This window comes from Linepithema humile, chromosome 1, assembly GCF_040581485.1.
Source record: "Linepithema humile isolate Giens D197 chromosome 1, Lhum_UNIL_v1.0, whole genome shotgun sequence".
Taxonomy (NCBI): Eukaryota; Metazoa; Arthropoda; class Insecta; order Hymenoptera; family Formicidae; genus Linepithema; species Linepithema humile.
Window position 1 is genome coordinate 6,766,177 of NC_090128.1, and position 21,596 is coordinate 6,787,772.

Here is a 21,596-nt window from a genome sequence, read left to right on the forward strand (position 1 = left end):
AATAAAAAACTTTTCTTATTTTTTTTTTTAATTAATGCTAAGATCATATCTGACAAAAAGTTATAATATTTATTTACTTAAATCTTAAATCGGTATAAAAATGGTAAAAAACTTTTCTAAACATAATATTATATTCAAATTCTATGATATAACTAGAGCATTAGAGAAATTAGAGTTTACAAAACTCTCAAAATCCCTACATACAAAAAAATAACACGTGCAACCAACAGATCCTAAAGTTCCTTAAGTAAGAGGTAGGACGCCATAGAGCTTATATACCTGGAAATTTTCCATTACAATGTGGTGTGGTTAATGTGGAACACACTGTATATTATATTGTATAATTATTTTAATTTTTTTGTAGAAAAAAAATAATTTATGTAATTTCAATGAGTTGAAACTAATGATTTGAATCAAGCGCCCTATTAATGGCGGACGGTGTCCAAATTCTGCGACTTATTTTTGTAAAGAAAGCAATTACGAAGCGCAATATCAAGTTACAATGTAAAAGTTATACGATCAGTTACGATTTATATTACCGCTGACTCTATAAACAGAGTATAATGTATGATCCCTCTAGTACATAACGATAATGATCCATCGTTACGAAATTGTCTGATAAAACTGATAACACACACACGCATCTGATAAACTGGTTAATTGGCGTACTCGGTCCACATCAAGCGAGTGTAATGAACACGCTCGAGGCTTCGACCGACCAATTTTGCTTCATCAACGGGGCGACTCGAGTGACCCGAAGCGCAGGACGCGGTTAAACGAATTAATTCATTTGTGTAATTTGCCGCAACAAAGTGCCAAGTCTCGTGAATAAAGTATGCTCATTGAATTAGCTCGAAAGCTGTCGCATCCTATTAATTATATTATCGTTACAAGCAGCATCGTTTGTTTATAAACAGTGGGATATCATTGTACACTGTAAATATAACAATCTCTATTCTTACGACGTAGATCAAAATAAAGCAATTAACTTTGAAGGTAAATTACTTTTCAGTAGATATAAATATCTGAGTTGATAACTGTTTACAATATTCTTCGTATCGCATGCAGATGCAGTGGTTAGCCATGATAATGTGCCTATATGCTGGTGTAGTCAGTGCACGTACCGAGGAGGATCAGCAGACCTCAAGCACAAACGGAGTTTCCAGTTTACTTCCAGAACAATGCTTCTACAGACCACAAACAGACTGTCCAGATGTGGATGGAAGTTCCAATAAATGTCCTTGCAAGAGGATCACACTTGCAAATATGCCCGAGGGCAATGCTGCGCTTTGTTGTAATACAGACAAACGGGCTCTAGAATATGGTCTTTCTTGCATAGGTGAGCATTGTACTACGAAAACATCTGTCGAAGTTGCTGATTGCGGCATGAATTTCCATTGCAAATCATTATAATCGAGTATCGTGTTCTAGGATTCTCATCAAACATAAGTTATATACATATACGTAATGCAACCTTGGATGAGTTTGATGCAAATGAAACCCGTTGGAGGATGTTGAAATCTCTGGCTATAACTGATGGCAAAATTAAACGGGTGATGGGCCAGTTTCTTATAATGGCACCCACACAGTGCCTGAATTTCTCAAATAATGCGCTAGTCGAGGTAGAGAGTAACTCGCTCAAGTGGTTAGCGCTTCTCAGCATTTTGGATCTGTCTTATAATAATCTCACTCACCTTCCAGCTTTGAATACAATGAACGGTCGGGAATTCTGGCTCGATATCTCAGGTAATGAAGCTATAGAGAACATCTGGTACAGCTGAATCATTATCTTGATTAAACATAACACTTGTTAACATACCGTTGTGTGCCTTTTTCTGTAGGAACAAACACACTCTGGTGCCACGACATATATCAATATATCAATAAAACGGGCGAAAAGCAAATTACGTTTAATCGCGAAAATGAGACAGTGTGTTCCGCAAATGCAACATGGCACTGGTTTAACACTACTGAACAAGTTCCTCTTACACAAGTTCTTTACCTCAGTTTGGTATGTCTAAATGCGTGTAATGCCGCATGAGATATACGAGATAATCAGAATTAATTTTGATTTTTATAGTTGCAAACAGAATGCCCAAAAGGTGATACCTGGCAATGCCTATGTGATATCAAAAGATTAGACATTATCGAAGGCAAGCCACCTACTAATGCTGTAAATGTGGACTGTAGCGGAATGCAGTTAACGGAATTGCCTGAAAAACTTCCGCAAAACACTATATCGCTTAATGTTTCTTATAATAATGTACGTGTAAAGTGTTAACAATACACTACATCACTTTTAAACTTCTGTATAACGCAATTATGCTCCAAATTTTTCTTTTTCAGATTACAGTTTTAGACAATCTGAGTACAAATCCGTGTTACGAAGATCTGCGAGAGTTTTATGCAGATTATAATAATATTTCTTCAATAAACATATTGGAGGGCGCCAAGTTTCTGGACAATTATGCCTATCTAAGTTTACGATACAATAAAATTAAGTCAGTAAGTAAGAAAATAGACAATTATTAATGTACATATAACAATATCACACATATTCTAAATATAACAATATGTTTAGCTGCCAACATACATATTGAGTTCACACAATAAGAATTTCTTAAGCTCGAGAAACCTGGTAAAGCTGGGAGGTAACAAGTTGCATTGCGACTGCAATACTGCTAAGCATTTAAAGGTATCGTATCCTTATGAAAAATATCGAACAGTTGCGTGTAACTTTACAGACTTTTCATTCCCTTTCGCTTTAGACATGGTTGCAAACGCGGATACTGGATGCCGACGAAGTAATGTGTGAAAATGTAAAGGAAAAAGTTATAGATCTAGAACCGTCCAAGATGTGCGTATATCCGGGAGACTGGACAGATTATATATATTACATTATCGCCACGGAGGTAATACTTCTGATAAGTTTGATCACCAAAGTATTGTATGACTATTGGGTGTTTAAGACTTCTGGTTATATTCCGTGGCCAGCGAATAAAATGCCGAAACTGCCGTGTGATTGGCTGTGCGATGGGTGAAATGTAGAATACGCGAACGCGTATGAAATTTTCTACTGTCACAAATGCGCAATAAGAATATATTTGTCATTTTTATCAGGATATACTAAATGTGTGTTTTGGCAACTAATATATCAATTATCTATGGTATACATAGAGTACTATGGTATAGAGTAATATTTTTCGATATTTCATTCAAAAGCAGGATTTTTATAAAGTTAATCTCTGTACAAAAGTCCATGACAAATTTTTTGGTCAAATTTACACTATTTCTTAGGAGATTTATATATTGACAAGTTGAGGAATTCATCATATGTAATAATTTTATACGTATGTAATTATACAATTGCAAATGTCATATAAAAATAAAGAATTTACAAGCGATTTTGTTACGGAAAAAGATCTTGTACTTAATTCACATTGCTTTGCGAAGAGATGGTATCCTACTTACGCTTCTTCCTCTAGTTTCGATTGTTTTTCGATGCGCGATTTCCGTTTATGTCGCTTGTATGTGGGCACAGTTGATATCCTTTCGCGCGCGGGTGCTGTACGCTCCAGTTTACGTCGCTCTTTCTTATTATGCTTCTTCTTCATAGCCAACATATAATCCGGTACATCACACCCGGAAGCGCGCATAACTGCTGCGATGCTAATGAGAAAAAGAAAAATGCACAATGTGTTTCATATTGTTTTTATTGCAGTATGTACGACTGTAAAAATAAGAAATAATAAATACCTTCGTAGATTTACCGTATCCTGTTGAGTAAAAAACGTTATAGCCTTTCCCTTGTGACCCGCACGACCGGTGCGACCTGTTTCGGAAAATGTTCGAATAAGAAAATTTTCGAAGATCAATACCGTTCTGTTTCTTTAACAAGTATACCGCGTTCTCGGCGGTGTGCAACATCTCATTTCTATATAGAACATAATGGCGAACCGAATTGATAATGACCATTCTTTATATTCTATGCGAGAACATGACCTTTTACTGAGCACCTCTCTGTATAGTTGCATTGTGTGTGAGCTTATATTAAAACCATCAAAGGAGGAGAAAAATGTCTGTTTGTCATTAACAATAGCAGAGTGAGAGAAAAAGGGAGAATATTCTACATCTTTAGAGGTATATTATATAACTGTATAATTCTCTGATAATATCAAATGCACATAAATTCAGCTGTCAGTATATATTTTAAGTTCAAACGCTTAATAAGAATTTCTTGAAAACTTGGTTAAACTAGAAAATGATAAGTTGCATTGCATATAAGTATTTGATAATATTTTAAGTATTTGAAGGTATCGTGTTTCTAAGTAAGTAAAAAGTCAAATAATTTTATAAAGACTTAAAAATGATGAATTGCTATGCAATTGATTGTTCAAAACGTGAATTTAAAGTAAACGCTAGCGAGAATTCCTCACAATAAAATTATATTCAGATTTATTGATACACTGAAACATACCTATTCTGTGGATGTAGGAGATGGCGGATGACGGAAAATCGTAATTTATAACAAGATTTACACCTTTAAAGTCTATGCCTCTGCCCATCAACTCTGTACAGATCAAGACCCATATCTTTCCTTCTCTAAAACAACGCACGATATTGTCTCTCTGAAAAAATATAATGATTAATGTAATCACCGTTCAATACAATTGTGCAGAAAAAAGTAGTTTTTTTATAATACTATACTTGTGTCGTTGTCCTATCAGCGTGAATAACGTCCACATTAATTCCATCGTAAATAAGCTCGTTGAAAAGTTCTTGAGCTCGCTCTTTACTTTGCACAAATACCAAGACCGGTGGTGATAAACCCTTTGTTAAACATTAAAAATGTATAAAGCCACAGAGTAATGTAAAGTATTGTAATTAAATTGAATTAATTGTACCTTTTGTATAATATTTCTAAATGCCACCAATTTGCCTCTTTCGCTACCAACATACAGAAGCTGTTGATCCACCATATCTGTAGCTGCATTTCTGTAATAAAGAAGAAATATTATTATTCCTACTTTTGTATAACTTATTTTTTTATAAAATTCAGTAAAATAATACGGCAATGTATGTACCTTTGTCCAACTGTTACTGTCACGAGTCTCTTCATGTTGCAACGACACCACTTTGACACTGCTGGTGTGTTTGTCGCACTAAACATACCGCGACATAAATCTGTATTGGAGCAAGCTCTCGTAATCTCTTCTAATTGCTCCCTAAATCCATGTATTCCTTCCTCAAAAAGTTTATCTGCTTCATCCACAATCAACCATTCTACACTGCAATGATAAGATAGAAAAAAGTAATTAAAAAATTTTAATCTGATTACAGATATTTTTAATAAAGCGCAATGAATTGTGAGACTTACTTATTTAATGAAATAGCTGGTGGATCTTGATTTAAGAGAAAAACTAATCGCTTTGGGGTAGTAATTAAAATATCTGCAACACAAAAAAATTTTACAATATAGATAGCCAGATTATTTCTATTAAAATCTTTATACGCATTAAATCATTTCACAAATCTTTGCATATTTTTCTATAAGTTTAATGGCAGAAATAAATATAGAATAAAATAAAATAAACATTCAATTTCCTTTTTTTACAATTTCTTCCACTTTTTACTAATTGGTTTATGTAGTTAAAAAAAATTCAGTAGATTTTAAATTGAAAAAGATATTGAAAATGCAAAGACTTTGGTGAAATGATATAACCGATATTATTTATTTACCGAATTTTTGTGAACTTGATGGTCCATATTTTGTTAAAGCCTGATTCACTTTGCTAATTATGTGAATTCTAAAATCAAATCCTTCGTTCAATCTTAGGCATTCCCTATATGTTTGTTTAGCTAATTCCCTAGTAGGACTTAGAATCACTGCGCGAAAACCTTTCTTTTGTGGTCCTCTTAATGTGTGAATAATGGGTAACAAGAATGCTGCAGTTTTACCTGATCCTGTTGGAGCGCAAGCCAATATATGTCTCCCCTAGTTGTCAATGAAAATTATTAGCAACTTTATTACAGAAAAAGATATTAACAACTTCAACTTTGTATTAAAGAAACAAGTCAACTTACTTCTAACATAATTGGCATTGCTTGCATCTGAATTGGTGTTGGATATATATAGCCACAATTTTTCATATTACTCAACAAGTTTTCCGACACTTGGTAATTGGTCTTTAATTCATCAAATTCTAATATTAATTTTGGTATATGACTACCTGTGACTGAAATGTGATTCATATTCCTCAAATGATTTATCTGAAAAAGAAAAGATACTCTAGGTATGCCTTAAAAGCTTTCCTTCCTATTCATATTTGATTCGTTATACAGTAGTATTTTACAGCATGTGAGCATTAATTATACTTGTGTAAATAAACTTATGTTATTAAATCTTAAACCCGACTTTGAAGTTATACTCGCATATTGTAAAATATATGTATACTTAGATATCAAACCTTTTCTTGTTCCAGCTTCAATATCTTGTCCGCAGTTGCAATTTTTTTACGTTTTTTAGTTGGAACATCATCTTTCTGTCCTGATAATCCATCCAGCAATGTTATGCCAACAGTGTCTTCAATTTCATCGTCATGATGTTTTCTCTTCGCTGTATCTTCTACATCAGGAGCTGATACTTCATTTTTAATATTTTCTTTTTTAATATTTATGTCACTTTTATTCGATCTCACCATCTGTATAAAGATATTAACACGAAATAAATATGTATGTTAACATGAATTAATTTCTAAGTTCTGATTTCTGAATAATCAATTACCTGAAATCTTTCTGCATCGTTTCGAAAACGTTTTGTATCAAACTTTACGCCGACTGCAAGTTTCTTAAAAAGATCATAAGTATCCATAATGTGTATCAAAATACGTAACTGAAATATAGAGAATCAAATACAGACGTACAGACACACAAAATATGTAGTTTTTCACGTGCAGACCTTAAAACTAACCTAATTGTGGGTATGCTAAAATTCTAGAGAAATCTAACTGTGACATTACTGTCACAAAACAACTGAAAGTTAGCCCTTCATTATAATTATTTCACTGTTATAATTAAATCACAGTTTATTGTGTTTAATCGCTCGTAGATTATTTGTACATTTTTAATAATTGATTTACTTTTTATTTAAACATTTCTCTTTTTAGTTCAAAATATAAATAAATAATTTTTATTCAAATATGGCGGGTAAATCTTTATAGTGCGTTTACATTAATATCAATTCTACCAATGTTAAGACTCAAGTATGGCCAACTGTTGAAGCAAAAATCTTGAATAAAATAATTGGATAAAATTTTAGCCAAGTCCATGGTTTTAACTCAAACCATGGTAAATTAATTATGGATATTAAATTATATCAACGAACATATTAGAATATATTAACAATAATCAAAACAAATAAATAGTGTACATATTAACAAATATATTATTAAATAATAAATTTTGTATGTGTTATGTTTCAGGTTTATATGAAGTAAGTAAATGTTTTTTTGTAACCTACTGCATTTTCTAAATCAAAGTTGTAATTAATAAAATATTTTTCTCTAAGTAATTACCAAATAATAAATTGTGCTTTTAATCGCAAATTTGTATTAAAATTTGATTATTATTTTATATTTATTTTGAAATTTATTTAATTTTTTCTACAAAAATAAATAATGGTTATTAAAATATATTTTACTCATTTTTATGTATATGTAAATTACATATGTATTTTTCACTTAATAATTAGGAAAAGCGAAGCTGTGAAGAAAGGTCCCATGGTGTAATGGTTAGCACTCTGGACTTTGAATCCAGCGATCCGAGTTCAAATCTCGGTGGGACCTGCTGCAAAGTCTTTTTTTTTGTATTTAATTATTCAAACTGTTTTTGAATATTGAATTGATATAGATGCTATGTATTCGTATTGAAATTTGGAGTTCGTAAGGTATGTTGTAGTAAATTCCATTAGAGCTATCAATGTCTTATAATTCCGCATGCTCCACAATTTATACTTTAACTCTAATCTAACATAACCTGTGTTTCAGAATTATATTACGATTTAATTGACAATAAGTCGAATACTTAAATAACAGGAATAAGCAAAGATATAAGATCAGAAGTTGTGTGTCAGAAAATCTATATTTGCCCACGGCCTATATAAAACTCACGTTATAATTGCTAACGCAATTGTGATAAAGTAAACACATGACATTTATATATTGGAACATTTTTGAAATTTAACTGTGAATTCAAAGAAATGACTGAGCAATGCGACTCTGTGGTAGTTATCAAGGCAAAGCCTGATCGTAAGGTTTACAAACCTGTGAGAGCCAGTAAAATTCCTGATGAACTTTCAAACGATCCTTTGCTAAACACTGCCATAAATGCTTTACCATCAAATTATAATTTTGAGATACATAAAACGATATGGAGAATCAGGGAAGCCAAGGCAAAGCGAGTGGTTCTTCAAATGCCAGAAGGCCTTCTAATGTATGCTACAACTATAGCTGATATTATCGAAGATTTTACTGAAGCAGAGACTGTTATCATGGCTGATGTCACTTATGGTAAGATTAGAGTCTGTTATAGATTGATATATTGTTAGAGTTTTAGAGAGTTATTTGAAGATACATAGATTGTATACTTTTTCATTTAAAAAATTGCTCTAAAAAATCATTGCAAGCACTAAAATGCTAAAGAAACTTTGTTGCTGTCTTTAATAATTTTGGAGAAAAATGCTTAGTGGGACATCCTGTATAATACTTTATATTATTATTGATTGCAGGAGCCTGTTGTATAGATGATTATACAGCAAGAGCGTTGGATGCGGACTTCCTGATTCATTATGGACATTCATGTCTCATACCTGTGGATCAGACTGTTGGTATCAAAGTACTCTATGTGTTTGTGACTATAAGAATTGATATTTCGCATTGTGTGGAATGCCTGCGAGTCACTCTGCCTGTTACTGCAAAATTAGCGCTATGTGGTACAATACAATTTGTTACGACGATACAAGATGTGGCATCAAAGCTGAGAAAAGAAGGTTACGAAGTTTCAGTGCCACAGAGCAAGCCACTTAGTCCTGGAGAAGTATGTGCTATATATTTTTCAATGCATTTGGTAATCGTGGCATAGAATAATATAATAAGTAATTTCTTTTCAAGATTTTAGGATGCACAGCACCGCAAATTCGGTGTGCTGATACGATAGTCTATATAGGAGATGGCCGTTTTCATTTAGAGGGCACCATGATCGCCAATCCTAGACTGAAAGCATTCAAGTACGATCCATACGCGAAAAAATTGACCGAAGAGTTTTATGATTATAAGACAATGTTGAAGACTAGACATGAGGCGATACAACAAGCCATGAAGACCGACAAGTACGCTTTCATACTTGGCACTCTGGGCAGACAAGGCAGTCCTAATGTATTAAGGATTCTGCGGAATGGAATGGAAGCTTTGGGGAAGGAAGCCGTCGTCATACTTTTGTCGGAAATATTTCCCGACAAAATCAAATTATTCAAAGGCGTCGACGCGTTCATACAAGTACGATTTTCATTTTTTACAAAAAGCAAGCAACAAATGATTTAAAAATTTACTTGGTTTCTTTTTATCATTATTAATATCTATTTTACAAAAAAGCCAGAAAAAACTATTTAAAAAAAAATTAAAAGATACACAAAGATATAAAATATATAATACATTTTCTATAATAAATAGATCATCCAAATAAGAAACACAAATAATATATTTTATTCAAGATTGCATGCCCACGATTGAGCATTGACTGGGGTCTCGCGTTCGGGAAACCATTTCTCACGCCTCAAGAAGGTGCTGTCGCCCTCAGCATGACAAAACTCAACGAGAATCAGGACTATCCCATGGACTTCTACGCTGCGAACAGCCGCGGACCGTGGACCGCGAATCACAAGGAATCTAAGTTAGAAAAGAGCAATATCTGCTGCGGTGAATGTAAGATGAATGAATAAAGAGAAGTTGAATATTTTAAATCCTCCGTGTCATAATTATTAATCTATTAAATTAACTTTCCTTTTTCTGTTCAGCTTTTTTTTTCCACGATATTGCCGGGTCGCGCAATTCGCAAGAGTTTCTAATAAATTTTTCATTAAACGCAACATGAGTTTGAGCAGGTGCATTCGAGCCCTGTCCATATTAAATCCCCGTCATCTCTAACTTGTTGGTAGCGCAACGATAATGGAAGGGGGCAACGATAGGAGGATCCGCGTGGGCGAATTACGTCATACGCCCACCTGTAGCCCGCTCATATATATAGACGTTGAAATACTGTATATACAAGGTGTGCGCGAAGGGATTACATTCGTGATTCACTCTTTCCGCCTATTTCTTATAATTAGTAAGAGACATTACAAAGCACAAACTAAACGCAATTGCTTGGAATAACTACACGTTTTTACAAACTATATCGATAAAGCCATGCAAAAATCTTTTCGAAAAAAATAAGCACCGACCGCGAAGTTATAATTTATACAAATTGAAATGATCTTAATTGGAATGTGTTGAATATCAACATCAATATTTGTTATCCTCACATTATGAAAGAATGCATTGTACGAATAGGAAACATACAAGGTGAATTTATGATACAGCGATTAGAAGTGGTTGAAAGTAAGAGGGAGAAGAAAAAAGACACAGGGTATATAATAAAATACCGGGGGTGGAAGGCGGCGCCGGCCGCACCCCGGCGTCGCGACGTCAGTCGTCGTTCCAGCGTGGCTCAACAAGTACACGCGGCGCCGAGTGCCACGGATTCAAATTTCGCAAATTTCTGACGTGACTTCATTCTGTAGCTATTTAACATTAAAATGCACTAAATCGACGAATATATCGTTAACCGCGAGAAGAGGATCGCAAATTATCTTTCACAGGGATTAATCAACGATCTAAGTCAACATTGGCAAAAAGTAAGTTGCAGAAAATTACACAAGTGTCAATTTTTGTATTATTCTTGTAGTAATCTTTTCTTCACTCTTCTTAAGAAATTTAAATTGGAGAGTACAAATTAATGAATGTGTAGATTTAAGAAAATATATCCCAAAATCGTAATCGCAGTAAATATTGCTTTATTAGGAAAAAGAAAAGTACTATGCGGTCTAAAGTGACGAACGAGAATACTTGGGAGACAAAGTGGGCTACTGAATCATCGCGAAGCGGTAGGAGCTTGCGGCGGGCGACAAAAAGGACGGAATCATCGGGATTGAAATTGTCAAAACCCACCAGGGGAAACACCGCACGAGAGAGGACTCTCAGGAGGCTAGAGAGCAATGAACGAGAACGTATGCGGATGCACAGCTTAAACGATGCATTTCAGGTGCATAGAGAGACAGTAACAATACAGTATGCCTAGTCATATCTTAGTAAAAGCTGATAAAGCTGATAAAAGAAAAGATTATTACATAAAAAAGAGCATGTCTGTATCTTCTCGTCTCTGATCCTTTTTGGAAACCAATTATATGAAATCTTGTGTGTGTGTGTGAGGTGTGTTAATAAAATCTTTTCATCTTTCCAGTCTTTACGCGAAGTGATCCCGCATGTTACCAAAGAGAGACGGCTCTCGAAGATCGAGACACTGACTCTGGCGAAAAATTATATAGTGGCCCTTACGGATGTGATATGCGCCATGAGAAGCGAGGAACAACCGAAGGATCAGCAGACAAGTGGATCCGAATCTCAAGATTCGTCAAACAGCGAACAGCGATCGGAATCGACCGCTATTCACGTAAATATTCCCATTACCTCCAGATCCTGCAACTCAGAATCTCAGAATTTTTATCAGAGTGATCATTCGCGATAAGAGAACGGTTGTAGCAACATTACAGCTCTTTAAAAAAATCACGGCGATAAACAATATTGAAATGAAGTACGAATTAAGATCTTTACAAGTGGCACTTCGGCTAGTCTTCCTTCGGTTAAGCTTCCTTTCTTTATCATGCATGCGTTTACATTTCAAAGAGCTATTCAATTCTAGAGCTACCTAAACCATAGCAGAATTAATGATGTATTTTACGACTGACATAATAATCTAAGGAAAATACTAAATGTGCCAAAGAAAATAGTATTCATCGCAAGAACGAATAAAAGAAGATAATATTATATAAATATTAATATAGTAATATTTATAGTATTTTATTTCGTATACAATGTTATTTAGAGAGAAATGCATTCCACAAAGTAAATGTTTGTTATATATGAAGAATCTTGGAAAGTTGCTAGATTTTTTGTGTGCATTTGCGAATAAGTGAGAAAAGCATAAAATTTTATTTTTTTATAAATAATTTTACAACAAATTCTAGTTATTTATTACAAATTACTTTGTGAACCTTTAATACGTTATTAAAGTGTAAACGACAAACACGGGCTACTTGTAATAAATAATTTATATATATATTTACTATATACAATATATATTATGATATAATATATATAAATATATATTTAGATTAAAATAAATTTAACTATATATTTGAAAAAAATTTATTAAAATTTTTTTACCGATTTCTCCTACTCCTTACGTAGAAATTGTGTGCCATTGTTCTTCAATGCTTTGCTTAAATCATCTCTTTTATAGAATAAAGCATTATTTCTTGTATATAATACAAATTGTGTCAATCAACACAAAACGAAATAGGCTGTGTCGTAAGGTCTTGTAAATTGACTAGAACCGCCGTTTTTGTCTCCAAAAATTTAGGAACGCTTATCAATCTCACTGTTTGCCCTTCATCGCCTGCATACGGCATACAAGAATTATTTCGCTAGAAATCACATCAAGCAAAAAAAAAAAGATTTTTACCTGTAACCAATTTCGTATCGTATTCATTCATGTTTCCGGCGAAATATATGTCTGGCCACTCCTTCATAACAAATGGATCATTCTTGAAGAACGGATGAATTGAAAGCGTGTCAGGCCCGGTTGGTGCGTAATGTCTCCAGATTAAGGTACGCTCCAGCCACTCTAGTGGAGACAGCTGGGATAATCCAGCCACTTTCATGATATCAAAGATCGGCCCACCGCAAGAACCAGCTACAATACGACCACCAATATTTCCAATCCACGGATTAGTCGCACCATGCATATTCTTGAACCTACGTTACATCGATACTATGTAAAAAAAATAATTTGTAAACTACCTGTGTTATATACAAAAAATGCCGGATAAAAGAACATATTATTGTTACCTGGCTGATTTTGGCAGAGTACATGGATGGAAAGGTTGCTGTGGCATACTGTGGTAGCAAGTGGGATCAAACTCTCCCGGCATCAGACTGACGGAACAGCAATGAAGAATATTACTGAGAAAAGCATCTAATTTGTGCATCGCCATGATGTCTTCCTTGATTTTTAGCTGGTCGTGTGATTTAATTTCGTGGTAGCCTTTATAATTATACATCTTTGCAGTACCACGAATGGTATTTCCTAAGCGATTATTTGTGTATGAATTACACAACAAGTGCTGGTGAGGAAATGCGAGCGTTTCAGTATTTTCTCTCACCAGTGATAATAACTCTAGCAATTACTGCTTCTTCCTTTTGAGCATTGATACGTCCTGCCATTCCAGTTATCCATTCTGAGAGCAAATCTAAACAAAGGTCTTCTTCGTTATTAACTAAGTCTAATCCAGACACTAATAAGATTTTCCCTTCTTCCACCAATGAATTCGACATAGAAGGTCTAGGACAATATCCTGGAAAACACCAATCCTCTACCTAAAAACAAAGTGTTACATCAGTAATTTATTAGAAAGCATATCTGTATGTAAATCAATTGCATATGTACCCAAAACGTTCCATTTTCTAATTCATGACCAAATACCGCACAGACAAGTCCTGTAACTATTTCTTGCATATTTACATGATTCCCTACTAATTTTATGCGCAACGTTTTGTCCTCCAAAAATAAATTATCCTCGGTTGATGCATAGTTGCTATTCGACTGAACTTCTAGTTGCAATTCCTTGCTAAGATCACGTAATATAGAAGGCTTCAGCTTTTGATCCTTATAAAGTATTCCTATCAGAATATATGACTTTCCTAGATTTTCTAAGGCCAGACTTGAGACCTCTACATATGGATGGCCGACTATAACAGATAAAAAATGGAGTAATGCAAATAATATATGATAAGCAAAGATAAACCTTGGATATATAAATTTTGTGACTTACTCCATTTCAGTTTCGCTCTATGCAATATGTCTTCTTGCAAATCGTTCAGTCTTGCTGTATATATATTGAAGGAATCGTCATCGTATTTTCTTTCAGACAGTTTAAATCTGTCAAAGTCTTTGAAGGAGACAATTTTCCGATCGTAATGGCACGTATCGTCGCACTCCATTCTTTCGTGATCAAAGTTCTCCAAACTGAAGTGAACTGACAAAGTTCTCCATGACTGAAGTTCTCCAAAATTTCAATCATCTAGTAACCACAAACAAAACAAAATAACATTGTTAAATATTATGATATTCTATAATACTAAAAACAAATATTTGAAAACTTACCTCTTGTTGCTTTCCATAATCCGAAAAAGAACGCGCGCTTTGAAAGAATCATATGATTATGCTGTCATTACGTCATAAAGTGTAGATAAGTATAGATAGGTTGCCGATTCTATAATAAGAACGATGCCGGAATTTCAATTTGCAAAGTCTGGTAAAAACGTTTTCGAACGTGGAGCCAAAACTTTTTTAATTGCAGGACTGCAAAGTTAAGAAATCATAATTATCTGTAAAAAAATTAATTAAAACACATTTATATATCAATCTTTCTTGTATAAATCTCTTTGTATTCATTCCTGTGAATAAAGCCTAATATATATAATCTACCCTTTCCGTACTCGAGTGTTCGCTCATGCATCTTGGTTTATCTTACTTTATCTAGTCCATGATCATCTGTGTTGGACGGAGGTGGTTTGAGGAGGACGAGAATACTTCAATTTGATTCTAATTTGATTCTGTGTGACAGAAGCGACTTTTCTTCCCACGTTTTTCTTCTTGTCACAGAAAAAATGCTACCGAATTGCATCAGGAATGTCGCCGCGCAATCGTCCCGACGAAATGTAAGTGCATACCGATGAATGTGATGTGTGACCTCTAACTCGCGTTCTCTGTGTCAGGACGAACAAACTCCCCTCCCCGTCTTACGAATCCCAGATTCATCACTTGCGAGTAATTTCATGAATCTTCTTCTTTTTTTATCATTTTGCATACTCTCTCCAGTTTGGAAGCTGGAACGAGGTAATTATCATTCACGCGATCCAAACATACTGCAGCTTACAAGGTGCTGCTATTTGTCTTGCAATCTGTATTTTGGTGATTTTGTGCAATTGCTGTCAATGAGGGCTCTTAAAAAAAAAAAAAATACACTCACCACTAAGTCACAAAATGGTGTAAATTTCACCTTGCAGCACATGTTACAGTGATGTGTCATTTTCACATTTGCTGTAAGTTTATTAATTAACTGATGTTTTTACAGGTTGCTTCATTTTTCTTAAGCAAGAAAAATAATTATGCCACTGAAGCTTCCTTCGAGACCAAGCCCTTCCGTCTACACAAATTGGACAACGGCCCATCCACTCAAGTCACAGTCAATCGAGATGATGCCATCCAAATGTTTAAGCATCTGCACACTATACGTCGTATAGAAACAGCAGCTGGTAACTTGTATAAGGAAAAGATTATTCGAGGTTTCTGTCACTTGTATTCTGGACAAGTAAGAATCATTTGTTTATAATATATTCTTTATATATTCATTTTAAAATTCCAAAATATCTTTATTCTCTTCCCAAAAAAATCTCTAATATAGATAATAATTTTACGCACGTAAGACACTAGCTTCGCTTTTTTAATATATGAATAATCACAATGATTAAATTTTATAGTATGTCAAATAAACAACTATTTTTATAGCTCTGATAAACTTTTATGTACTGATGTTATTTTTAAAATTATTCCAATTCTCTTTGTTGTATTCTTGTATCTTTTATAGGAAGCTTGCGCGGTTGGCATGAAAGCTGCAATGAAACCCCAGGATGCTGTAATCACTGCTTATCGTGCGCATGGATGGACTTACTTGATGGGTATAGAACCGTTTGGCGTCTTCGCGGAACTCACGGGTAGACAAGGCGGCAATGCCAAAGGCAAGGGTGGCTCAATGCATATGTACTGTGAGAATTTCTATGGTGGAAACGGCATCGTTGGTGCACAGGTCAGTATTGGTTGTAAAATAAAATTTAATAAATTGTTATCGATTTAACTTTGTCATGTTTTAACATTGTCTCTGCAACTAGGTGCCACTAGGAGTCGGAATCGCCTTTGCACAAAAATATTTGAATACTGGTGGTGTCTGTCTGGCGTTGTACGGCGACGGTGCAGCCAATCAGGGACAGGTGTTCGAAGTATACAACATAGCAAAACTGTGGGACGTACCTTGTATCTTCATTTGCGAGAACAACGGATACGGGATGGGCACCAGTGCGGAGCGTGCTGCAGCAAGCACAGATTATTACACCAGAGGCGATTATGTTCCTGGAATATGGGTATTATATTTATTTTCTTGATAAATTAAGATTTTATTTCGATGAATGAAATTAATATTTTATTTCGATGTACGAAATTTATAATAGAATTCACCTCACAGGTGGACGGAATGGATGTGTTAGCCGTAAGAGAAGCTATGAGATTCGCCAGAGATCATTGCACATCCGGCAAGGGGCCGATTATCCTGGAGACTGCGACGTACAGGTACAGTGGGCACAGTATGTCGGATCCTGGTACGAGCTACCGTACGCGAGAAGAGGTGCAAGAAGTACGACAGACCCGGGATCCTCTGACTAGTTTTAAAGAGAGGATTCTCAATGCTAATCTCGTTACTGCGGAGGAAATCAAAGTCAGTCGTTAAAATTAACATCAGATATCAATAATTTACCTTCTTATTTCTTAAAGCGGTCTATAAATACAAGGTCTTTTTTTCGTTATAGGCGATAGAAGGTGAAATCAGAAAATCAGTGGATGACGCCATGAAAGCTGCCAAGGCCGACAAAGAAATTCCATTGAGCGAACTCACTGCCGACATTTACACGACGTGTCTAGAAAAAGAAATTCGAAACATAACTCCGTTTAATCCTCTATCGCACACCAGATTAGGACCAGCCGTGAACGCTTAAAACTGCTCAAAGATTATTTCCTAAAATATTGCATATTTTTCGGTCACGTGCTAATTCATAGACTCACAAACTAGTTGTAGAGACATGTACATTTATATGATTCTTTAATCGAGGGTGTATAATATTACTACGCTGTGAAGAAAACTGAACTATTTAAACAGATTAATTCAAGCACGATTTTAATAAATCGGTGTTTACAACCGTGATTCACAAATGTGTATAATTTTTCTGTTATAATTATTAGATGTCTACATATTAAAAAGATCTGTACTTCTCTAATTTGATAAATTAAATTTATTTATTATCAATTTATTTCTGTTAGACAAATTATTATAATGAGAGGACTCTATGATACGATGCGTGCCTAAAATATAAGCTGTTGATTAATATGTTAATAAGAAAATAAATAAACATTTCTTTATTATGATTGATTAATTAATTTTATTTGCGCTTGTTTATTGCATTATTTTGCAAAACAAGCGCGAGTAATTGATGTTTGCTGTTAATTTAATAGATCTTCCTCTTAAAAAAAAACAGCGATTAATTGACCTTCGAGAGACATCGATATTGTTCGAAAAATATTATTAACACTTTTGTGGCCGATCATGTATTTTTGTTTTTTTTTTTTGTATAAGTCAGAAGCCGATCACGTATTTTTTCGTTTATATTTCGGTATAAGTCAGGAGCCGGTCACGTAATTTTACTATTTACTGTCTTTGGCATCACTACATTAGATCGTGAAATGTCGGATTTTACATCAGTTCAATAGAGCGGCTCCAAGCGTTGAGCAGAGCCGAATATATAACGGTCGCGAAAGTGTTAACAATAATTAGACGATTAGTTTTTGGAGGAGGAACTGCTTGATAAATTTGAAAGTATATACCAATTACAAGCAATTGTCACCTTAAGGTTGCATAATCGTTGCATTTCCTAAGCATCTCGAAACCATCTCGAAAAAGAAGCATCGAACGTGTCGATTAATCGACATCGAATGTTAGCCATATCTCTCTAATGACGAACGCGACAGCGACAGGTATATGATTAACCAACGTTACATACACGGTTTTGTTGACTGAAGATATTTTTTCACGAGAAAAATGGCCCGAGTCGTAGCAGTGAAGGAATATCTCGAGAAAGTGTTGAAGGACGAGAGCAAGCCGTGGGCGAAGTTGTACGCTGCTGCGGAGGAGAAGACCGGCATTGATCGGCTGTATCTTTTCATCGGTGAGTTGCTCTATACATATGAATTACAGAGATTTCGTTCCTATAGATTGGCTGTCAGCCGCATATATTGCAGATAATTACGGATAATCGCGTCGATACTAGTGTGACTTTGCGAGTTTTTCCACGATTTGCATTATTTGGCACTCGTTACGCAATAATTTTTTTTTTGTTACGAGCTGCTTTGATCTCATTGCTATATAAAAATATATTATACATATTTATTTCTCTCCGAAAAATCTACAACCTGTTGATCTTTGGTCAGGTCATTAATGAATCATATAATGATATCGCTTTCAGGCATCGCTATATTTTGCTTAGTCATGCTAATCTCACAAAAGATACGTAGATTTAAATATTGTATATACATCTAATAACTTCTTGAAAATTATATTTTTACTATTTATGATTTTTTATAGTTTCCTTGGTGCTGTTGGCCATATATTTGGTATTTGGACTCGGGCAACAGTTAGTATGTAACATAGTTGGTTTTGTTTATCCTGCATACCAATCTATGAAGGCGCTGGAAAGCTCCAACAAAGAGGATGACACAAAGTGGCTTACTTATTGGGTCGTTTTTGCTGTATTTACCATAGTAGAATTCTTTTCTGAATATATTGTCTGTTGGTTTCCAGTCTACTGGCTATTCAAGGTATAACTATAGATTTTATTCTTAGACATTGTTACGAGAGCAAATGTTATAATTTCATGAATTTTTGATTCAGTGTATATTTTATGTATGGTTGATGGCACCAACCGAGTACAATGGTTCCTTGATTCTATACCGCCGCATCATCCGTCCAAAGTTCATCCAATATCAACCTGGATTAGACAGATTTTTGTCTAATGCCCGTGATACAGGTAAAATAATTTTTAACAAAAGTAATGCAGCTTTCTCAAAAGAATAAATTAACGTCTTAGAAAAATATTTGTTTTATATAAATAAGTGGAAATGTAAGAGCACATTATTATTGCAGCAGTTAAATCTGCAGCAGAAGCGCTGCTGACCACCAAGCAGGATTAATGGACTGCAATTTGAATCAATAGAAAGTCCATTTGTGTCTTTCCCTTTTTACTCATTCCCAACAGAGAGAACGTGAATTTTATGCTTCGCTGAATATTACTGTGTTCCATATTTTGTACAGAGTACAAACACAAGAAGTAATACTAAGATAAACATAAATTTTAAGTGTCCAAATACAACAAACATTTGTTAATGAGATTGGATAAAACTAATTACTCGAAATTATGAGCAAATAATGAATACAATGAAAAGAACAGAAAACTTATCTTTTCGAAAAATAAATTATCTGTAAAATAAAATGTAATAGTTTGGATTTAAAATTAAATTAAAAAATAATTTTAAAAGAGTTTCAGCGTGGTATGAAAATAGGCGTTTTGTTTTCAATCGTTTGGTAGTGATTTCGATTTGAAAACAAAACATTGGAGTGTTTTTGCATTGTAGGATAGGCTCGTCGAGTGTGTCTTTGCCATCCTTTGTGTAATTATTGTTGAGGTATATGTATATATACACATCAACATATTTAGTGTACTTTATTTTATAGAGGAGTGTTTCACCAACGTAAAACTTTGATCATTTCATTTAACTCTTTGTCTCTTTACAAATTAGCTATTTCCTTAAGTATTACTGTTAATCATGTACGCTAATAATTTTTCGATTTTTCATCCTAAAATATTTGAAATATCAATTTGAATTAGATAAACTTGATGTTGGTGAAAATAAATTTATAATCTATTTTACTAGATAAGTCTTTAGGCACAATTGATAAGAAGCGTGCGTTTAAAAGTTATTACAAAGTTACTAGAAATCGAATTGGAAGTATTATATAAAATACAGAAATAATATGTAATAATCCGATAAATTGTACAAAGAAGTTTATCAAATTTTTAATAAAAACTGTTGCCATGTAACTTGTTCGCGAAAAGACGAAATAAGCCTGCTAGTTAGTTCTAGAAGCAGGTTGCCACACACAATGAAAGCGATATTCACGATTAGCTTTTGTATATCACATCATATATATATAAGGTTGCATCGTATTTGCATGCGATTGTCTTCTACTCATAATATATTCTATCTACTGTCGCACAAAAGTTTCAAAACATCTTGCAATTTTTAAATAAATTAATCTTTTTAGATACAATTATCTTATTAAAAAGATATTGACATAAATTTACAAAAGTTTGTGATTACAACGACAAAAAATTACATATATTTATGTCAGAAAATAAAATTAATTGAATTTTTTTTCTGCAAAAGAATTGTCCTTTTTTTTATATGACACACTGATACAATCTTGATGCTCTAATAATTAATTTTTAAACATTTCTGTTTTGATATTAGACTATCTTACAAAATTGCTTATCTTCCACGAAAACGTAGTTTAATCGATTTTATTTTCTAATATTGGACATGTAAATAATTTTATTGTTATTGTTTTATCTTAAACTTTATTTACATACATTTATAAATAAATATCAAAATTTAATGTAATAAAATAATTGTCCAATTTTATATAAAAATTCTAAAGTGATCGAAACTTTTGAGCAATAGTGTAGCGGTTCTCGAACTACTTCGATTTTAGAACATGTACAGGGATACATTTAGAGTATGTGTATTGCTCAAGTTAAGCCACTATTTCGATGCCGAATAATTTAATAGTTAATTATCTGACAAAAGGTTCGACGTTCAAATTCGTGAATCGAATGTTCAAAACTTTATTTAATCACATTTAAAGTTCTTCATATTCTGTGTGCGGTATTATTGATTGTACCAGATTTTATGATTCTTTTCTTAAAATTGTAAATTTAGAAGTATTGACGGAGATTGTAAATCATTGATATGCACAAATAAATATCTTTTTATTTTATACATTTCTTTCTTCCTGTTTCTCTTTTTATTTCTGTCTTTATTCTTCTCATTTATACTGATAATTGGTGTCACAGAAGGAAATCGGTTTCCTGTAATGTATTCCTGCAGAAAATCGAGATAATATATAATAGTCTCATCGAGTAATAAAAGCAACAATTAAGCCCTAGAGTATGAACGAATAAATAGTGCGCGTAAACGCATAATGCTTTTCATAAACAAATTGTGATAAAATTTGTTTCAGAACTATTCCATCAAACAAAAAAAAATTATTTTTTGATGTTTATACA

General features: G+C 33.7%; 8 protein-coding genes and 1 non-coding gene across 13 annotated transcripts in view; 6 read left to right on the plus strand and 3 right to left on the minus strand.

The window, feature by feature from the left end:
• The first annotated feature begins 150 nt into the window (after positions 1–150).
• Positions 151–3,420, plus strand: hfw (leucine-rich repeat domain-containing protein hfw). Of its 2 annotated transcripts, XM_012380164.2 has the most exons (8): positions 151–996; positions 1,069–1,339; positions 1,432–1,746; positions 1,842–2,011; positions 2,081–2,263; positions 2,347–2,505; positions 2,582–2,695; positions 2,769–3,420. In XM_012380164.2, exons 2-8 carry the CDS (start codon positions 1,069–1,071, stop codon positions 3,039–3,041), a joined length of 1,485 nt encoding a protein of 494 aa, XP_012235587.1. In that variant the 5' UTR covers positions 151–996; the 3' UTR covers positions 3,042–3,420. The 2 variants fall into 2 exon arrangements, with proteins under 2 accessions (XP_012235587.1, XP_012235586.1); XM_012380163.2 differs by lacking the exon at positions 151–996 and having other exon boundaries at positions 1,063–1,339.
• On the minus strand, positions 3,326–7,116 carry ais (aramis). Of its 2 annotated transcripts, XM_012380162.2 has the most exons (12): positions 6,971–7,116; positions 6,785–6,892; positions 6,468–6,701; positions 6,085–6,270; positions 5,740–5,995; positions 5,378–5,450; positions 5,085–5,288; positions 4,905–4,995; positions 4,708–4,830; positions 4,478–4,628; positions 3,757–3,832; positions 3,326–3,669 (listed from the first exon to the last, which is right to left on the minus strand). In XM_012380162.2, the coding sequence occupies exons 2-12, from the start codon at positions 6,869–6,871 to the stop codon at positions 3,468–3,470; spliced, it is 1,683 nt and encodes a 560-aa protein (XP_012235585.2). In that variant the 5' UTR covers positions 6,872–6,892; positions 6,971–7,116; the 3' UTR covers positions 3,326–3,467. The 2 variants fall into 2 exon arrangements, with proteins under 2 accessions (XP_012235585.2, XP_012235584.2); XM_012380161.2 differs by having other exon boundaries at positions 6,785–7,032.
• A 656-nt stretch (positions 7,117–7,772) lies between these two features.
• On the plus strand, positions 7,773–7,844 carry TRNAQ-UUG (transfer RNA glutamine (anticodon UUG)). The gene has a single exon. It is a non-coding gene; the product is annotated as a tRNA-Gln (tRNA).
• Dph1 (diphthamide biosynthesis 1) lies at positions 7,780–10,015 on the plus strand. Its single transcript, XM_012380143.2, has 5 exons — positions 7,780–7,945; positions 8,046–8,567; positions 8,786–9,093; positions 9,168–9,551; positions 9,767–10,015. Exons 2-5 carry the CDS (start codon positions 8,258–8,260, stop codon positions 9,992–9,994), a joined length of 1,230 nt encoding a protein of 409 aa, XP_012235566.2. The 5' UTR covers positions 7,780–7,945; positions 8,046–8,257; the 3' UTR covers positions 9,995–10,015.
• A 1,115-nt stretch (positions 10,016–11,130) lies between these two features.
• LOC105679857 (class A basic helix-loop-helix protein 15-like) lies at positions 11,131–12,517 on the plus strand. Its single transcript, XM_012380145.2, has 2 exons — positions 11,131–11,355; positions 11,554–12,517. Exons 1-2 carry the CDS (start codon positions 11,131–11,133, stop codon positions 11,836–11,838), a joined length of 510 nt encoding a protein of 169 aa, XP_012235568.1. The 3' UTR covers positions 11,839–12,517.
• On the minus strand, positions 12,404–14,744 carry LOC105679854 (DNA polymerase delta subunit 2-like). Its single transcript, XM_012380142.2, has 7 exons — positions 14,536–14,744; positions 14,204–14,452; positions 13,819–14,120; positions 13,535–13,748; positions 13,221–13,458; positions 12,835–13,127; positions 12,404–12,768 (listed from the first exon to the last, which is right to left on the minus strand). The coding sequence occupies exons 2-7, from the start codon at positions 14,370–14,372 to the stop codon at positions 12,650–12,652; spliced, it is 1,335 nt and encodes a 444-aa protein (XP_012235565.2). The 5' UTR covers positions 14,373–14,452; positions 14,536–14,744; the 3' UTR covers positions 12,404–12,649.
• A 145-nt stretch (positions 14,745–14,889) lies between these two features.
• Positions 14,890–17,625, plus strand: LOC105679856 (probable pyruvate dehydrogenase E1 component subunit alpha, mitochondrial). The gene is made up of 6 exons (XM_012380144.2): positions 14,890–15,092; positions 15,509–15,745; positions 16,022–16,240; positions 16,323–16,571; positions 16,673–16,921; positions 17,013–17,625. Exons 1-6 carry the CDS (start codon positions 15,042–15,044, stop codon positions 17,196–17,198), a joined length of 1,191 nt encoding a protein of 396 aa, XP_012235567.1. The 5' UTR covers positions 14,890–15,041; the 3' UTR covers positions 17,199–17,625.
• A 240-nt stretch (positions 17,626–17,865) lies between these two features.
• LOC105679728 (receptor expression-enhancing protein 5) lies at positions 17,866–21,307 on the plus strand. 2 transcript variants are annotated; one of them, XM_012379944.2, is made up of 4 exons: positions 17,866–18,422; positions 18,839–19,071; positions 19,145–19,280; positions 19,400–21,307. In XM_012379944.2, exons 1-4 carry the CDS (start codon positions 18,296–18,298, stop codon positions 19,441–19,443), a joined length of 540 nt encoding a protein of 179 aa, XP_012235367.1. In that variant the 5' UTR covers positions 17,866–18,295; the 3' UTR covers positions 19,444–21,307. The 2 variants fall into 2 exon arrangements, with proteins under 2 accessions (XP_012235367.1, XP_012235366.1); XM_012379943.2 differs by having other exon boundaries at positions 17,889–18,422; positions 19,397–21,307.
• Positions 21,281–21,596, minus strand: part of gudu (Armadillo repeat-containing protein gudu) — a 40,621-nt gene continuing 40,305 nt past the window's right edge. For both annotated transcript variants that reach the window (XM_012379939.2, XM_012379940.2), the window contains one exon: positions 21,281–21,411. In XM_012379939.2, coding sequence (XP_012235362.1) covers positions 21,378–21,411 — 34 coding nt within the window. In that variant the 3' untranslated portion in view covers positions 21,281–21,377. The remainder of the gene's footprint in view (positions 21,412–21,596) is intronic.

Excerpts from the sequence above, each read along its gene's own strand:
- hfw (XM_012380163.2), top strand. The coding sequence starts at position 1,063 with ATGCAGATGCAGTGGTTAGCCATGATAATGTGCCTATATGCTGGTGTA. Across the intron at positions 1,747-1,841 it reads ATTCTGGCTCGATATCTCAG|GAACAAACACACTCTGGTGC; the intron begins GTAATGAAGCTA and ends CTTTTTCTGTAG. Across the intron at positions 2,696-2,768 it reads ATACTGCTAAGCATTTAAAG|ACATGGTTGCAAACGCGGAT; the intron begins GTATCGTATCCT and ends CTTTCGCTTTAG.
- ais (XM_012380162.2), bottom strand. The coding sequence starts at position 6,871 with ATGGATACTTATGATCTTTTTAAGAAACTTGCAGTCGGCGTAAAGTTT. Across the intron at positions 4,996-5,084 it reads ACAGTAACAGTTGGACAAAG|AAATGCAGCTACAGATATGG; the intron begins GTACATACATTG and ends TCTTTATTACAG. Across the intron at positions 4,831-4,904 it reads TTAGAAATATTATACAAAAG|GGTTTATCACCACCGGTCTT; the intron begins GTACAATTAATT and ends TGTTTAACAAAG.
- Dph1 (XM_012380143.2), top strand. The coding sequence starts at position 8,258 with ATGACTGAGCAATGCGACTCTGTGGTAGTTATCAAGGCAAAGCCTGAT. Across the intron at positions 8,568-8,785 it reads CATGGCTGATGTCACTTATG|GAGCCTGTTGTATAGATGAT; the intron begins GTAAGATTAGAG and ends TATTGATTGCAG. Across the intron at positions 9,094-9,167 it reads AGCCACTTAGTCCTGGAGAA|ATTTTAGGATGCACAGCACC; the intron begins GTATGTGCTATA and ends TTTCTTTTCAAG.
- LOC105679857 (XM_012380145.2), top strand. The coding sequence starts at position 11,131 with ATGCGGTCTAAAGTGACGAACGAGAATACTTGGGAGACAAAGTGGGCT. Across the intron at positions 11,356-11,553 it reads GCTTAAACGATGCATTTCAG|TCTTTACGCGAAGTGATCCC; the intron begins GTGCATAGAGAG and ends TCATCTTTCCAG.
- LOC105679854 (XM_012380142.2), bottom strand. The coding sequence starts at position 14,372 with ATGGAGTGCGACGATACGTGCCATTACGATCGGAAAATTGTCTCCTTC. Across the intron at positions 14,121-14,203 it reads TAGAGCGAAACTGAAATGGA|TCGGCCATCCATATGTAGAG; the intron begins GTAAGTCACAAA and ends TATCTGTTATAG. Across the intron at positions 12,769-12,834 it reads CGATACGAAATTGGTTACAG|GCGATGAAGGGCAAACAGTG; the intron begins GTAAAAATCTTT and ends TGCCGTATGCAG.
- LOC105679856 (XM_012380144.2), top strand. The coding sequence starts at position 15,042 with ATGCTACCGAATTGCATCAGGAATGTCGCCGCGCAATCGTCCCGACGA. Across the intron at positions 15,093-15,508 it reads CGCAATCGTCCCGACGAAAT|GTTGCTTCATTTTTCTTAAG; the intron begins GTAAGTGCATAC and ends ATGTTTTTACAG. Across the intron at positions 16,241-16,322 it reads ACGGCATCGTTGGTGCACAG|GTGCCACTAGGAGTCGGAAT; the intron begins GTCAGTATTGGT and ends CTCTGCAACTAG.
- LOC105679728 (XM_012379943.2), top strand. The coding sequence starts at position 18,296 with ATGGCCCGAGTCGTAGCAGTGAAGGAATATCTCGAGAAAGTGTTGAAG. Across the intron at positions 18,423-18,838 it reads TCGGCTGTATCTTTTCATCG|TTTCCTTGGTGCTGTTGGCC; the intron begins GTGAGTTGCTCT and ends GATTTTTTATAG. Across the intron at positions 19,072-19,144 it reads CAGTCTACTGGCTATTCAAG|TGTATATTTTATGTATGGTT; the intron begins GTATAACTATAG and ends TTTTTGATTCAG.